The sequence below is a fragment of the Mustela nivalis genome, assembly GCF_964662115.1.
Source record: "Mustela nivalis genome assembly, chromosome: 10".
Taxonomy (NCBI): Eukaryota; Metazoa; Chordata; class Mammalia; order Carnivora; family Mustelidae; genus Mustela; species Mustela nivalis.
In genome coordinates this window covers 10,235,519-10,252,794 of record NC_139029.1, presented here as the reverse complement: position 1 = coordinate 10,252,794, position 17,276 = coordinate 10,235,519, and the positions used below count along the sequence as shown (strand labels likewise).

The 17,276-nt window shown below is 45.0% G+C and overlaps 1 protein-coding gene across 2 annotated transcripts in view; it reads right to left on the bottom strand.

Moving 5' to 3' along the window:
• The window catches only part of DDI2 (DNA damage inducible 1 homolog 2), a 44,410-nt gene that overhangs the window by 15,160 nt on the left and 11,974 nt on the right, over nucleotides 1-17,276 (bottom strand). For both annotated transcript variants that reach the window (XM_082685448.1, XM_082685445.1), the window contains 4 exons: nucleotides 16,294-16,420; nucleotides 11,806-11,933; nucleotides 8,479-8,607; nucleotides 694-797 (listed from right to left, as the gene is read on the bottom strand). In XM_082685448.1, coding sequence (XP_082541574.1) covers nucleotides 694-797; nucleotides 8,479-8,607; nucleotides 11,806-11,933; nucleotides 16,294-16,420 — 488 coding nt within the window. The remainder of the gene's footprint in view (nucleotides 1-693; nucleotides 798-8,478; nucleotides 8,608-11,805; nucleotides 11,934-16,293; nucleotides 16,421-17,276) is intronic.

The following is a 17,276-nucleotide window of genomic DNA, read 5'->3' as shown; positions in this document are numbered from 1 at the left end:
AATGTATTTACACATCATTCTCCCTGTACTAAATAAGCATTTCCATTCCCAACATCTCACGTACACCTTCCTCAATCCCACAGCTCTTCTGCCTAGTGAGTAGGGACTAAATGTATATTTGCAGCAGAAACATCACCATCATGGTAGACTTTGTGGCTCAGTGAGTTAAGTGTCTCACTCTTGACTTTGGCTCAGGTCATGATCTCAGGGCTGTGAGATTAAGCCCTGCATCAGGCTCTGTGCTGAGCATCGGGTCGGCTTGAGTCCCTCCTCTTGTCCTTTGGCCCCTCCCCCACCGCTCAAAAAAAATTAACATCATATGTTGTCCAGATCCCTACGAACCCATCAAAAATTACCTGAGCTCCTATCAAAAATTACCTGAGTTCCTATCAGAAACTAAAAATAACACAGAAGAATAAAGTTGCCCAAATAATCTCAAACAGATGGCAAGATTAAAAAGATTCAGAGGGAAAAAAAAAAAGATTCAGAGAGATTTCACAAGAAGATATTCTATTTCCACTGATACATAATTTCAAACCACGCATGATGACATCCTCCACTCAGGACCTTTCCAGGTTGGAGAAGCCATGGCTTTTCAGTTTTCCAGGATACACAACCGAGGCAGACAATGCACTGATAACCACGTAACACACGAAATGCCGACCCCAAGACAAAAGCAAAGCCCTTGATTACCTGATGCCGCTTTAGCATATCCAGACCCAGAAGCATGTCCATGGGCTGCTCCTCAAGTATAGAGAACGAACACGCCAGGAAATCACCTTCAATCTGAACCTGAGCTAAAGCACATTAAGAAAAAGAGATTATGGATTTTTATTTTAATCTTACTTACTTATTTATTGTCACTGATTTTTGCTTCAAAAGCCTCACACAAGCTTTTGGAAATGTATCTACCATTCTGGGCCTTGTGTCCTGTAATCAGTCACAGTCAAGGCAAAGCATGAAACAGGTGAGTTAAGTATGAAGATCCAGTAAGTGCAACCATCAGTTTGAAAGCCAATGAAAGCACCAGCTTGTAAAGTGGATAGAGTGGAACCACCCGGAACATCTGGCTTGATACAGGATACCATCAAGACACGTGTTCAGTTGGTAAGGAGAGCTGGCATTAAGGATGGTGATGGGAATCAGTTCCTCCAATACTAACCGCTTGCTTCCTACACACTTACAAAAGGCTTTCTAAAAGGGAAATAAGGGGCGCCTGGGTGGCTCAGTGGGTTAAGCCTCTGCCTTCAGTTCATGTCATGATCTCAGGGTCCCGGGATGGAGCCCCATCGAGAATCCCTGCTCAGCGGGGAGTCTGTCTCCCCCTCCCTCTCTCTGCCTGCCTCTCTGCCTACTTGTGATCTCTGTCTGTCAAATAATTAAAAAAAAAAAAAAAAAAAGAATTAAAAGGGAAATAAAATCTGTACACAAGTTAACCTCCAAAAAGTAAAAGGTTTATTACTGCCTGTTATAATAAAGTCTATATTTGCAAAAGTTGAGACAAACCAATGCCTGTCTTTGCCTGGAGTCTCTTGCTTTTGCCTCTTTCCTTTATTAGTCCTCTTACTTTATATACAAATATATACAAATATATATATATATAATTACTTTGTTATTAAGTGTATCTTTTTTAAAAAGAAGGTCTATTGGGGCGCCTGGGTGGCTCAGTGGGTTGGGCCTCTGCCTTCGGCTCGGGTCGTGATCCCGGGGTGCTGGGATTGAGCCCCGTGTCGGGCTCTCTGCTCAGCGGGGAGCCTGCTTCCTCCTCTCTCTCTGCCTACTTGTGATCCCTCTGTCCAATAAATAAATAAAAATCTTTTAAAAAAAAAAGAAGGTCTATTTATTTTTTGAGAGAGAGCGTGCCAGTATACATGCTGGGGGAAAGACAGAAGGAGAAGGAGGCACTCCACTGAGCAGGGAGCCAACTCAGGACTCGAACCTAGCACCCTGGGATCACCCTCGCAAACTCTCAACTGACTGAGCCATCCATGTGCCCTTGTTCTTCTTTTTTTTTTTTTTTTAAGATTTATTTATTTGACAGAGAGAGAGAGATCACAAGCAGGAAGAGAGGCAGGCAGAGAGAGAGAGAAGGAAGCAGGCTCCCAGCTGAGCAGAGAGCCTGATGCAGGGCTCGATCCCAGGACTCTGGGATCATGACCTGAGCCAAAGGCAGCGGCTTAACCCACTGAGCCACCCAGGTGCCCCTATGTGCCCTTGTTCTTAAGTGTATCTTACAAACAGAAGAGTATATGAAATGTGTCTAGTATAAAGCATAATAGAACAAAGATCGATGCATTTATTTCCCAGGTTAGGAAGCAGAAAGAGCAGAAGTCCCCTATATCTTCCACTGATCACAACTAAGTGACTTCTCCAACCTTCACTACTATCCTGGTTTTTGTTTTCCTCGTTCCCAGCTTTTTAAATAATCCTTACCAAGAAGATATTTGCAAACGACGTATCAGATGAAGGGCTAGTATCCAAAATCTATAAAGAACTTATCAAACAAAACACCCAAAGAACAAATAATCCAGGGGTGCCTGGGTGGCTCAGTGGGTTAAAGCCTCTGCCTTCGGCTCAGGTCGTGATCCCAGGGTCCTGGGATCGAGCCCCGCATCGGGCTCTCTGCTCGGCGGGGAGCCTGCTTCCCTCCTCTCACTCTGCCTGCCTCTCTGCCTACTTGTGATCTCTGTCTCTCAAAAAAAAAAAAAAAAGAACAAATAATCCAATCAAGAAAAGGGCAGAGGACAAGAACAGACATTTCTGCAAAGAAGACATCCAGATGGCCATCAGACGCATGAAAAAATGCTCCACATCACTCAGCATCGGGGAAATACAAATCAAAACCACAATGAGATATCACCTCACACCAGTCAGAATGGCTAAAATCAACAAGTCAGGAAATGACAGATGCTGGCGAGGATGCGGAGAAAGGGGAACCCTCCTACACTGTTGGTGGGAATGCAAGCTGGTACAGCCTCTCTGGAAAAGAGCATGGAGGTTCCTCAAAAAGTTGAAAATAGAGCTATCCTACGACCCAGCAATCACACTACTGGGTATTTAGATACAAATGTAGTGATCCGAAGGGGCACATGCACCAGAATATTTAGAGCAGCAATGTCCACAAAAGCCAAACTACGGAAAGAGCCTAGATGCCCATCAACAAATGAATGGATAAAGAAGATGTGGTGTATATATACAATGGAATACTATGCAGCCATCAAAAGAAATGAAATATTGCCATTTGCAATGATACAGATCGAACTAGAATTATGCTGAGCGAAATAAGTCGATCAGAAAAAGACAATTATCATCTGATCTCCCTGATATGAGGAATCTGAGAGGCAACATAGGGGGTTTGGAGGGGTGGGGAAGGAAAAAATGAAATAAGATGGGATCGGGAGGGAGACAAACAGTAAGAGACGCTTAATCTCACAAAACAAACTGGGGGTTGATGGGTGGAGGGTAGGGATAGGGTGGCTGGGTTATGGACATTGGGGAGGGTACGTGCTATGGTGAGTGCTGTGAAGTGTGTAAGCCTGACGATTCAGACCTGTACCCTAATACTACTAATACATTATATGTTAATAAAAAATAAAAAATTAAATGATAAATAAATAATCCTTACCAGTTCTGTATGATTTCTAAGCAGCATTACTGTTTAACTTTGTGTTTTTGAACTACTACTTGCTTCTTTACTCAGAAAGTATTTTGAGATCTATCCCTGTACATGTTGACTCTGTTTCTTTCTCTACAAATCACCCCTTCGAGTACTATAATGTCTAACAGACCACAACTGATTTATTGATTCTATTGCTCTGGGACTTTCTGGGTTGCTTTCAGGTTTATGCTGTGATAAGCAATGTCCCCTGAATATTCCGGTCCTTGTCTCCTGGTGTGTATTCAGTTTCTCTGCCAGTACATATACGTATCAAAGAAAATGGAATCAGAGAATTCTAGGGGACATTAGGCTCAACTTCGCTGGGTGACGCTGAATTATTTTCTACAATGTTTTTAGCAGTGTATGAAACTTCCACTGCCCCATATTCTTATCAACATTTGGTATTATCAAATTTAAAATCTTGCTAATCTGACAAGTAATTTTCTATTTCCCTGATTAATAATGAACAAATTTTCATATATTTAACCACTTGGGTTTCCTGTTCAATAGCGCCTGGGGCATCTGGGTGGCTCAGTCAGTTAAGCATCTGACTTTGACTCAGGTCATGATCCCAGGGTCCTCACATGGAGTCCCACAGCAGGCTCCGGCTTGGTGCGGAGTCTGCTTCTCCCTCTGCCCCTCCCCTCGCTCCTGTTCACTTTCTAATTAGGAAAGAAAAAAAAAGTAGCGCCTGTTCGGTCCTTTCTGTAATTTTTTTGCAAACTTTTCTTTTTCTTTTTTCTTTTTTTTTTTAAGTGGGCTCCATGCCTAGTGTGAAGCCCAAAGCAGGGCTTAAACTCACAACCCTGAGATAAGACTGGAGTTGAGATCAAGAGTTGGACACTTAAATGAGCCACCCAGGCACCCCATACTGTCTTTTTCACTGAGATGAAGGACAGACAACACACACAGAATGTATATATTCTGAATCTAAATCCTTTATTAGTCCTATGTGCTATAAAAATTCTTTCCTACTTTATGTCTGTTCCCTTTCTTTATGCCTTTTGATAAAAGTTCTTAATCTTAATATGGCCAAATCTGTCAATAATTTCCTTCATAACCTTTAAGGAACCCCTTCCCCATGCAAGATATTCTCTTATATTTTCTTCTAAAAGCTCTGACTTTGCCTCTCACATCAAGGTCTTTCACCAACTGAACTGACATTTGTGTGTGAGAGAGACAGGGTCCAAGTTCCGATTCATTTTTTGCACATGGATACCCAGCTGTCTTAGCACCTTTCCTGAAAACTTCCCTCTGCTCTGTAAGACTGCCTCTCTCATTTATCAAGGTTCATGTAAACGTGGGTCTGTTTCTGTTCTAATACTGTAGTCTTGACATCTAGAAGAGGAAATTACTCCAGAGTATCTCGCCTATTCCTACAATAAACAGTCCATAAAAAATTTTAAGTTAGCATAATGTCTCACAGAAAAACAAAAACACCTGCTGAGATCTTAAGGGTATTACAATGACTCTGCTCTTGACGAATGTGGGAGAATTACCACTTTGGACATCCTGAGTCCTCTTATCTGTGACATAGCTCCCCTTCACTTAGATTTCCTTTATAATTGTAGGCTTTCTTCCGATCACAGGCACAGCTTGCCCGTCCACAAGGAAGGAGGACACAAGGGACTGGTACTTACTTTACTTCCTCCTATCATCTTCCTACTTAAAACCACAGAAATTCTGAGAATTCAGACTTGGAAGCAACCATTGTGTGACAGTACAGGTCCACCGTGTGTAGGGAAGTATATGCAAGGAAGGTGTTTAAACTTTTCTTAGTCTATATAAATCAACAAAAGAAAACACAGAAACTCTAATAGACAAATACATTACAAAAGAGAGAAATGGGCAGAAACTACCACTTGCAATAAAAGAAAAGAAACTTACAGTGAAAAAAACCCCAGCCTTTTTAAATCTTTACAGTAAGGGAGTAAAAACTAAGAATCCTTGATTATATAAGGACCTCAAGATAAACACTGATTCAGCACTGGGAAAGCCACTCTGGTACGAGTTAGAAATATATCAAGGGCCTTTAAGAATTCATAACCTTTGATTCAACAGCTTCACTTACGGGAATCTTGACTAAGAAAAAATTAAAATGTGCATAAAACTACCACTGCCATATTACAATAATAAAATATTGGGGGAAAATTTTATCCTAAAAGTTGACCATTAAACCCATAGAAGAGAATGCTATGCATCTGAATGATGCTTATGAAATACACAGTAATAGTGAGAAAATGTTATTTTTTCATAAAATGGTTTAAGTTTCTATGTTATATGACCACTTCTTTTTTTTTTTTTTTAAGATTTTATTTATTTATTTGTCAGAGAGAGAGGGAGAGAGAGCGAGTACAGGCGGACAGAATGGCAGGCAGAGGCAGAGGGAGAAGCAGGCTCCCTGCTGAGCAAGGAGCCCGATGAGGGACTTGATCCCAGGATGCTGGGATCATGACCTGAGTTGAAGGCAGCTGCTTAACCAACTGAGCCACCCAGGCGTCCCAACCACTTCTTTTTTTTTTTAAATGAACTCTTTTCTCAGCACAACTGTTATTGTAAGCTGAACTTTTTTTTTTTTTTAAAGATTTTTATTTATCCATTTGACAGAGAGACAGAGATCATAAGTAGGCAGAGAGAAGGGCGGGAGGGGGAGAAGCAGGCTCCCTGTTGAACAGAGAGCCCGATGCAGGGCTCCATCCCAAGACCCTGAGATCATGACATGAGCCGAAAGCAGAGGCTTAAACCACTGAGCCACCCAGGTGCCCCATACGACCACTTTTTTTTTTTTTTTTTAAGATTTTTTATTTATTTGACATAGAGAGATTTCAAGTAGGCAAAGCAGCAGGCAGAGAGAGGGAGGGGGAAGCAGGCTCCTCGCTGAGCAGGGAGCCTGATGCGGGGCTGGATCCCAGGACCCTGAGATCATGACCCGAGCTGAAGGCAGAGGATTTAAACCCACTGAGCCACCCACGTGCCCCATATATGACCACTTTTTTTGCAAGAACAAAATGCATGGAAAATAGGCCAGAAGGAGATTAAGTCCAAATGGTACCTAGTAGTTGAGTCTCACTCAAAAGGATTTAAAGTATTAAGAAAAAGAACAATTTTGGTTAGAGATGAAGGACTGAACCCATGTATTTACCTCCATTTACTCCTTAAAAATTTACAATAAAATTGTTTTTTTAAGGTATAAATCACTAAGGACAAAAATCATGGACACAAAACTGAAACATAATTTTGTAACAGAAAGCAGAGGACAGTAAGGAAAACAGGGAAGCAAGCCAGTTCGTGTCTCAGAAATCCCCAGAGGCGATGGTCCTGTGCAAACAGGGGTAGAGGTGGGTGCAGAGCAGGAAGACTGGTCAAAGTCTCTAGGGGAGGCAGAGTTAGATCTCAAGGTTCTCTCTGCTCAGTCAGGCGACTTCCTTTCACCCCCACAGCAGACCAGGGGTTTATTTTCTCAAGAGGGCAATACAGAGGTGGGCACAGAACGAGACAGAGACACAGCAAGCAGGTAACTGAAACCCAGGGGGAGGAAGTATAAGTTTACTGAGCTCTACCCCTTTTCTCCCTTTCAACTTCCAGATCCCCCACAACCGCCATGACTGCCCACCCAAGTCATCTTCCAAATAGCCTTCTGGTGTCCCAGTTTCAATATGAGCAGATGCCAAGGATCACCAGACGTTTGAGAAAAGCATCTAACACAGAAGTCAAATAAATGCAAAACGTAACAGAAAGGTGGGAAGGCAAGTTTGAGGAAATCTGGCAAACAATTAACACACCCAGGACACATGACGAGAGAGAGAGGAAAGAAAGGAAACGAGAAGACCAGCCCCGGAGAGACGGGTTACTCCACCCGAGCAACAGACATCCAGGAGGTGGGAGCGTGCAGGGAGTGAAAAGGACGCAGCACAGCGCAAGACAGATCTACACCTGAGTACAGCCCTGCGAAATTTCAGAACGCCGAGGTCACAGAAGAGTCTGCAAGCTTCAGAAATGGAAAGAAATATTTCACATAAAGGATCAAGAATTGGGACAGCAGCCAGCTTCTCTACAGCAACACTGACAAAAACTGTGGAAAACAAAGATGATTTCCAACTTAGCCAGACTGGTAGAATACAAGGAAAAAAAGACAAGCTCTGACATTTAAGGACTCAGTTTCCTCCCTTACTTTCTCTCAGGCAGCTACTGGATGCTGTACTCTAACAGGCCGAGGAGCAAGAGTACAAAGAGTAGAGAAGGGACGCACGTGCTCCGATCTAACAGCAAGGGGAAAGCGGCCTTGGAGACCCAGGAAGGGAACTTCTGTGACAGCAGCGGTGGCGCAGTTCTGGACACCCGTCCAGTCTCCAGAAGAACCGTCAACAGGAAGAAATGCATAAGGAAGATTTACACAACTAGGTAAGTGTTTGGGGATGGAGTAACACATAGAATCCCAAATGACTGAAACAAAACAATTATTACAAGAAACATAATACTAGACACAAACGGAAAAACAATCACTTTCAATTAGATGGCTCAGCTCTCTACAGTATTTACGTATCAGTAATAGCACAACACACACGTTATTTTGAAATATGGAGGCAGGCACCAAAAGAAATGAGCTAAAATAGTTGAAAAGGATTCTAAGGAGCAGGAACACGGAAGTACACAGTGACTGATCTTTTTATAACCAGCTAGAACATGTACATGTGTAATACAGACAGAACAGAGGATTTAACATTTCTGGGGATTAGGCTTGCCGGATCAGATAAACCTCTGAAGAATAAATTTTTAAGACTCTGCTACTCTGAAAAGACTCCCGCAGTGCCTTTGCTCACCTAGATGTACCCTTCCAATAATCTTCTGGGTGCCCACTCCTTTGGCGATCCCTGCCCACCGACGGTCCACCAGCCTCATTATGTTACACCTTTCTGCACAAGCTTGGCTCATAATAGTCATCTGGGCACCTGGAGGTGGAGGGAAACATCAGAGAATAAAAACAAAGCCCACACTTGTGTTAAGATTAAAAAATGCAGCCTGAGAACAGGGCAGAGAGCAAATACACCCCCACGCTTTTGTCTGAGTACAATTACTCACACCGAGCTTAAGCTAGCCCTTAGCTGTTCCCACCACACTGAATTCAACTTTCAGTTCCACGCTGGAATCTGAAACAGTGTAGAAACCTGGCAGGGAACGAAAGAATACTTTGTTGAAATGTAATAATTGGATGACATTTTAAAACGTTACAGACAGAAAGCAAAACCACCTGGAGGGGAACCCGTGTCTACAGATAGGGAACGCTAAGGTAAGCACCACTTCACACTCAGCTCTGTCTTCACCAAGTATCTCTAAACATCTTACTAGATTATTTTTACTTCAGACTCTGGGACAGTGTAATTTACCAGGTGAAACCTGCAGTCTCTCCAACAAGGAAGAGCTGAACTCCCCATCTCTGCACCAACAAGCATGCCCCAGGACAAGAGGGCAGTCAGGGTCCTTTCCTGCGTGTGTTCACCTGTACGGCCAGAGGGGCCTGGGCAGGAGACGGTCTCTGTTTCCCCTACATGTGGTCCGAGTCTCCCATGGACTCTAGTCTATCGCCGTGTGCTGGACATTTCCTTCTCGAAGCCAACAGGTATAAAGCCCTTTCTCCCCCAAGTAGTGCTCACCTCGGATTTCTCTTACCAATGAAATTACTTTCCTGCAACATAAAACTCGGCACTGTTCACGCGTGACTCCTTGTCTTTCAGCCTTCCCCCCACTCTCAGACTCTGCTCCAACCCTGTGAGTAAGTTTTATGCAATTTCTATTTCTGACCTACCTTCCTTCTAACTATAGCAACCAGTGTGGCTCACCCCCTATTCCCCTCACTAGTGGACAAGTTCTCTGGTTTCCAAACCACTCTGCAGAGGTATAATTTAAAGCAAGGGAAATAGTTCTGACTCTGACCCTGAGGGATACAGAATTTTCCAGATCTGTCACTGTTTTCAGTCTTAAAACATCCTCCACGGCTCCTCCTCTTTGTAAGATCAGCCTCACACCCCCTCGCCACAGCTGCACAGTCCACCTCACCCCGGCCGAAGTGCTTCCAGCTGCTACAGACCGATGTCTGTGTCCCCCCCAAAACTCCTACACTGAAACCACCACGTTCCTAATGTGGCTGCATCAGCAGGTGGGGCGTGTGGGAGGGATCAGGTCATGGAGGTGAAACTCTTCGGAACGGGATGAGTGTTCTTGTACAAGAGACCCCAGAGAGCGCCCTCACTCTTTCTGCCATGTGAGGACACAGCGGGAAGACGAACGTCTGCGACCTTGAAGTGGGTCCTCAGAAGACACTGAACCTGCCTGTACCTTGGTCCAGAACTCCCCAGCCTCCAGAACTAGGAGAAGGAAATCTGTTGTGTATGAGCCCCCCCGCCTCCGGTTGATGGTCTTCTTTTATAGCAGCCCGAACAGATGCAGCTATCAGCCTTTCACTGTTCTAAACCCCTCACTTCGACAGGAGCCAGTTGTTCCCTCTGCCTCTCACTCCCGCTGACCCTCCTGCAGAGAGAGTGCCCCCCCTTCTCTGAATCCCCCTCGTGCTCAAGGCCCAGGTCAAACCGCGCCTCCTCTGCAGCTGACTGGCCTTGCCCAGGGCTCTCCCCTCTCATTCAATCCCATCACTGCCCATTCACTTTACTCACGAGGCACCTGACACTTTATGGGCACTAAAAGCTCTTGGCATTTAAGGAAGGTTAGAGTCAAGAAGGTCCAGCGAAAAGGAAGGAAAAAAAAAACCAGAGAAGGCGATCTCTCTTTTCTTCCTCTCTCCCATTTCTACTGCACAAAAGCTACTTATTGTTGTAAAGTAAGCGAGCCCAAGACAAGAAGGCCCCCTTTCAACACTCTCCCGCCTTTTCTCAAGACTCAGTTCCATGCCCCTTCCTCTGCCCGTGGAGACAGGGCAGTTCCGATGCCCGCTCTGGGGGGGAAGCCACGCCCGAGCAGCCCAGTCGGAGGAAGAATGTGGTCTCCACGGCTAGCCAACATGCATCTGATTTTTGCGGTCACTGAGCTGTGGTATCAAACAGATCTGGGGCTGAATCCGAAGTCCATGACTCATGGGCTCTGTCTACCTGAAGAGTGACAACACCTAAGTTTTCTCATCTACAAAACAGGGTTAATAGCTGAACACAGCTCCCTGGGGTAACCTGAAGGTTAAGTGAAATTAAGATGATCTATTTTAAGCACCGAGTGTGCTGCCTGGCATACAGTAAGGGCTCAGTAAACGTTGAATGTTACCCTTAGGGTCTCTTATGTACACTTCTGTCTCTCTCACTGATACGAGCCCCATGAAGCTCCAGTCGGTGAGTCTTCCTCCCAAACACTCCGCGCAAGTGCCCCGCCTACGGCATTCAACACACACTTTTTTAAAACTGACTATCAGCAAATGTGCTTCTCTCAGGAACGTATGTATCTCAAGACACAAACACTGAGCATGAGCTCAGATAGCTGTGGATGAACGAATGCAGGAAAGTCATACTTGAACAGGGCCTTTCACTACTCCAGGAGCTCACCCCACCATCTCACAGGCTGAGCGAGCTACCCAGGATTAAGACACACGGGACCAATGAGCCACACCCACATGGTGCTCTGTATGGTCTGACTGAAAAGCAGTTACTACTGCGAGAAAAGGTACCAGCTGGTATAGGCACTATTCACAATCTCAGGTGGGGAACTCCCTGTCTACTGACCTGGCGGTCAAGTTCTTTCAGGGCAAGAGCCCTGATTCATACATGCTTCGACTTCTCACAGCTCCCGGCAAAGGGCTGCCATACAGACCATGATGAGGTACTGGTCTGACCTACATCCCACACTGCTGCCTCTCATGGCTCCTTCTTCTAAACCCATGTACTCGCAAACTTCTTACAGAGGTATCCTAAAAATTCAGGCTGCCCAATCAGGGGGGTAGGAAGATAAAGGACATACTGCATGATACAAAACCAATGAAGAAACGATTAAGAAATAAACCTGTTACAAACAAAAGGTGGGCAAGTGAAGTGACTCCCAGGTTCATTAGCAGTCCAGGCTTCTGCCCGCTTTCACGGGCATCAGGCCCCCCCCTTCTCCCCGTGTCAGGTCGGAATGTCCGACAGACAGAGAGACAAAGACCAAGACGTCACCTGAGTCAACGAAAGCTTTCACAGGGTGTCCGTTCACTTTGCAGTTAATATAAAGCATCACTACTTGGCCAAAACTTTCAGGAGCCTCTTCCATAGCTATCGTCATGTTTTCCTCAATGTTCTGTTGCCTGTAACACACCAAAACCAAGCACAGTAAGATCATTATTTCCAGGAAGGGGAATCTAATTCAAAGTCACAACATTCAAAACAGACTTGGCTTTCTCTTCAGCGAGCTGCTGAGTGGCAGACGCAGAGATGCTGATCTTCGAGAAGACCCTGATGAACAAGACCATCACTCTAGAGGTTGAGCCTAGTGATACCAGTGAGAGCATCAAAGCCAAAATCCAAGTCAATGGGAGCATCCCACCTGAAAGCAGGGTCTGATGTTGCGGGCAAAGCACTGACAGACGGACGCTCTGACGACAGCAGCCGCAGAGTCCAGCCTGCACCTGGTGTTCTGTCTGCGGGGAGGTGCCATCGAGCCGTCCCCCCGCCAGCTGGCCCGGACACACACCCGCGGCAAGATCATCGGCCACCAGAGCTTTGCCTGCCCACACCCCCACGCTGTCCACCGCCCCAAGAACTGCAGCCACACCAGCCCGTGCGCCCCAAGAAGGAGGTCAAATAAGGCCACTCCACCAGCTCTTCCTTTGCCTGCAGTGCAGCCTCCTGCCCGAGCCCCAAGGCCTTGGAACCTCCACAGTTTTCCTTTCACTCAACTGACTGGGGGAAAAACCAACCCAACATCTGTACACCTCTTGTGCCCCTATTACAGCAGCTGAGTCATGGAAATGGGAACCGGTGCTCTCTCCTGGAACAGGTGAGGTGGTGAGACGCAGCTGGCGGCAAATCTGAAGGCCTGCACATGGCTTTCTCCCGCAAAACAGTTCTGCTTCCTTTATGAGCTCAGAAACAGGAATAAACCTCCGGAGTATAAGGGTCACGGCATTTTAATTCTGTAGAATGTGAGAATTTCACGAATGCTTCAATTTTAACAGAGGATTTACTAGACATCTGGTACATTTCCTATGTCTGGTGTGTTAGAAATAGTTGGCAAATATAATATATGGGTGTTAATGGTCTGCACTGTGTCTCTGCTTAATCCCTGAGACTGGGTTTTCTACCTTTAAGTGAGTGTAGCAGCTCCGATTATAGTGTGGCTAAGAGGTGGAGAGCATCTAGAACACAGTGTTGACAGAAGAGCAGATGCTCAGCAAATGCTGAGCAATGTCTCTCTAGTTACCTGCTATCGCTCAGAAACACACACACACACACACACAGTTCACTTGTCTGTCAAACCATTCCTCCAAACACCAGACATATTCTATTCCCACATATGAAAAGGATCTAAAAGGGGGTTTTAGCTTTCTCCAACCTCCTGTACCTTCATTCCCAACCTCCTTTTAAAAACACCAAACACTACCAACATTAATGGGAACAAGGGCAGGGCTGGGCAACGTAATTCAAGACTGATGCACAAACAGGAGGGGCCCCAGACTGGGGATAAGTTATACCAGTTTGGACCACCATCCGTTTGTGTGAACAAACGCCCATGGGACGGGATGCCTGGCTGGCTCAGCAGGTTAGGCCGCTGCCTTCAGCTCAGGTCATGATCCCAGGGTCCTGGGATCGAGCCCCGCATCCAGCTCCCTGCTCAGCAGGAAGCCTGCTTCTCCCTCTCCCTCCACCTGTTGCTCTGTCTCCTTGTACTCTCTCTCTCTCTGTCAAATAAATAAAAACCTTTAAAAAAAAGAAAAGAAAAAAACAAAACACCCCCACAGGAGCGCAGCCGCACTGCCGGTCTCCAAGAGTTTGTATCAGGTAGGTCCACGCTGGCACCGCACTGGCACAAATGAGCCCTTGCGACAGAGACAGCAGGGCCTGCAAACCCTAAAGTATTTACTGCCTGGCGATCCATGGGAAGCTTGCCAACCCCTGCTCTAACCTGCAGTGCCTGTCCTTTTCACAGTAATACTCCCCCTCAACTGAACTAATCATTTTATCAGCCATTCTGTAATAATACACGAAATTTTTCAGGAAATCGAAGGCACGTTTATTTAATCTAGGGAAATATGCAAGCTCGCATACCCCAGTGCAGTTGTGCCCTGGGTAATCACTGTGCAGCATACCAAAGCAAACTGCAGGAAGCGATTGACAGAATTACACGGCTCTTCTCTTATGCCACATTCTTAAATTTAGAAATGAACTAAAATTAGTTGTATACTCCTGACCTTGCATTGACTCCACCAAGTTAAGTTTCAGCAAAATCAGATTCTGAGATAATACCAGTCATTTTGGCTATTCTGGGCTCTATATGTGGAGAATCTCTTGAGAAGCACAAGATATTCTTTAAAAGAGTGTACATGGGGCGCCTGGGTGGCTCAGTGGGCTAAGCCTCTGCCTTCAGCTCAGGTCATGATCTCAGGGTTCTGGGATTGAGTCCCGCATCGGGCTCTCTGCTCGGCAGGGAGCCTGCTTCCTCCTCTCTCTCTCTCTCTGCCTGCCTCTCTGCCTACTTGTGATCTCTCTGTCAAATAAATAAAATCTTAAAAAAAATAAATAAAAGACTGTACACATTGGGGCACCTGGGTGGCTCAGTGGGTTAAGGCCTCTGTCTTCAGCTCAGGTCATGATCTCAGGGTTCTGGGATCAAGCCTTACATTGGGCTCTCTGCTCAGCAGGGAGCCTGCTTCCCCACACCCCCGCCTCTCTGCCTACTTGTGATCTCTGTCAAATAAATAAATAAAATCTTTAAAAAAAAAGAAAAAAAGAAAAAAAAGAGTGTACACATTACCCCAGTTCCTTAACCTCCCCCACCTCCCACAAGACACACAAACATGCCCCCTCTAACTGCTACTCTGCCGACAGGGCAGTGTTACGGTTTGGCTCTGATGCCTCCCCACTTTCCTTCCCACTGCTCCTGCTTCCTGGATTGAACATGTCTGTTCTTCAGAATTATGTCAAGTTCCCTTAGAGCTGCAATGGAGTCTAGTTCAGAGAACACAAATGTCTTTTTCTATTTCTCTGGGTAGATTTAACTAGTGAGATTTTTTTTCAAAGATATTTATATACTAATATACTGATGCAATTAATGTGGGGACTTCATCAAAAAGAACAAGAACGGCTGGGGGCTGTCAACTGATTCGGACAAATAACTTAAATTTCCCTGATTTCAGATGTAGTCAGAGAAAAAAAAATAAAATAACCATTATTTGACTTCCAAGCTGACATTATAATGTAATGACCAAGTTGGGCTTCATTCAAGTAACAAAAGACTATGACTGCAAAGAACCTAGTTCTTCCTATACGGCAAGGGATAGAGTCCATGACCCCCAGTGGACACCCAAAATCACAAAGAGTACCAAATCCTACACATGTACTATATTTCTTCCTGTGTACGTATACCTAAGATAAAGCTTCATTTATCAGTGACGTACAGTGAGAAGCAACAATAATAATAAAATAGAAAAACTGTAATATTCTGTAGTAAACATTCTATGAATGCGTCTCTCTCAAAATACCTTACTGTACTGTACTCACGCTTCTCACGATGATGTGGGATGATAAAATGCCTACGTGGTAAGATGAAGTGAGATGAATGGCATAGGTTTTGCGACATGGTATGAAGCTACTACTGATCTTCTGATCTATCTGCTTGGAGACTATAGTTAGCCACAGAAAACCAAGGACACGGAAAAGACAGGGAAGACTATACTAAGGCCTTCACCATTTGCAACAAAAACGGAATGGGGGGGGGGGGCGGCTGTCCTTCCATTCTAAGGGGCTGAAGAGCATCTAGCTCGTGACAGTAATGTGACCAAGGCTGTCATCAGCATCACTGTACCTGCTCTGGCCCTACCTCTGAAGATTCTGATCCATCAGATTTGAGGGGAGAGCACAAGCACCTACAGTTTTAAAGCCTCTTATGTGATTTTAATGTAGCCCCAGGTGAGGACCACAGCATTAGGGAAGCGAGAGCTGTCCACTGAGGCCAGTGCAAGAGCTGCAGGAGGCAAACAGCCCTAGGACCACAGAGTTCCATCTGTCCAGAAATCGCTCTCTGATCCAAGATTGCACCCAAGCCTGGGTTTAATTTAACTAGGGCTCACGCATTATGTCTACGGACGGAGACTGCAATCAGGCAGCCTGTGGAGCTGCCCCAACAGTCTCACCAAGCAGGGGCCGCTGCTCAGTCCTGTAGTCACCTACCTGCAGCTGCTCTGCTGATGCACTGTGGGCCAGTCCCGGAATCTTCACTCAACTTTTAGAAGAGAACATCATTAAGTTAGGTACTTGTGCCACTGTCATACACTGAATCAACGTGTGAGGAAAACGGAAGAGGAAAGAAGACCTAAAAGGCGGAACTGCTCTCTCAAATACAAAAACAAGGAGGCTGCTTCAGAGCAGATGCCCGACTGACACAGGGTCACCTGTCATTTGGGAACTCTGGATTCTCTAAAGTTTGCTCTTTAGGAAAAGGGTCATTACCTTATATCTTCTTCTATTTTTGCCTGAGCTTCAAGATCAAAAGGGTCAGCAGAAAAGAGACGAATCCTTTCTTGCTCTCTCCGGGCTCGGTCCTGCTGCTGCTCCACCAGGACCCTAGAAAATTTCTCTACAAAAATAAGGGAGAAAATCTTGAGTACCGCTCTATTTCTATTCTTCATTAGTACTCTTCCAGATCAAACAGTTTCTCAAGATACAACTGTAAAGAGATGCAGAAAGGATGCCTAAGAATTATTTTAAATGAACAATTACATTTACTTGCTATTTTCTGAGGCAAGACTACGTACGTCACCTAAATTTAATATGAAGAAATTAAGTCTTTGCAAAAATCATTTCTTCCTGTAAGAAGTTATCCATTGTCGTGTCTTTACCCAGAGATAACAATATTTCAATTGAAATGAATGGAAATGACTATCTGTGGGGCAGATAATGGCTGCGTTGCTTTCCTCCCCGGCTGCCCTTATGAACCTATTACCTAGAGATAAAACAGCATGACAACAGGGGATCTTGTCCGTGGTATTGTAATAGTGTTTGTGTGGTGACAAGCAGTGTGTCTGCAGTGAGCACAACGTAAGGCACAGGACTGATGAATCACGGTGTTTGTTGTACACGTGAACTACGGTAACGTTGTGTGTCAACTATATTTCAATTAAAAAACAAAAAACCCACCAACGTCACCACCACCACTGAAAACCATGCACCACAACCCTGTTTTTCCTCTAGTTTCATTCCCTTTATAACAGCCTCTGCCTTAAGCCAGGTAAGTTAAGTGCAAACTACTGTTAGCCTATCTATCTGACCTGGTGAATAACAGGCAGGAAAATGAGTGAAGAGGAAATACTGCTTGCTAGAAAATGTGTTACAAGAACCACCTTAATTTTGCTATTTCTTAAATGAGGATGAATAAACATGTATAAACTTCAACTTGCCATCACCGTGGTCTTTGGTGACTAGATCTGCTACAT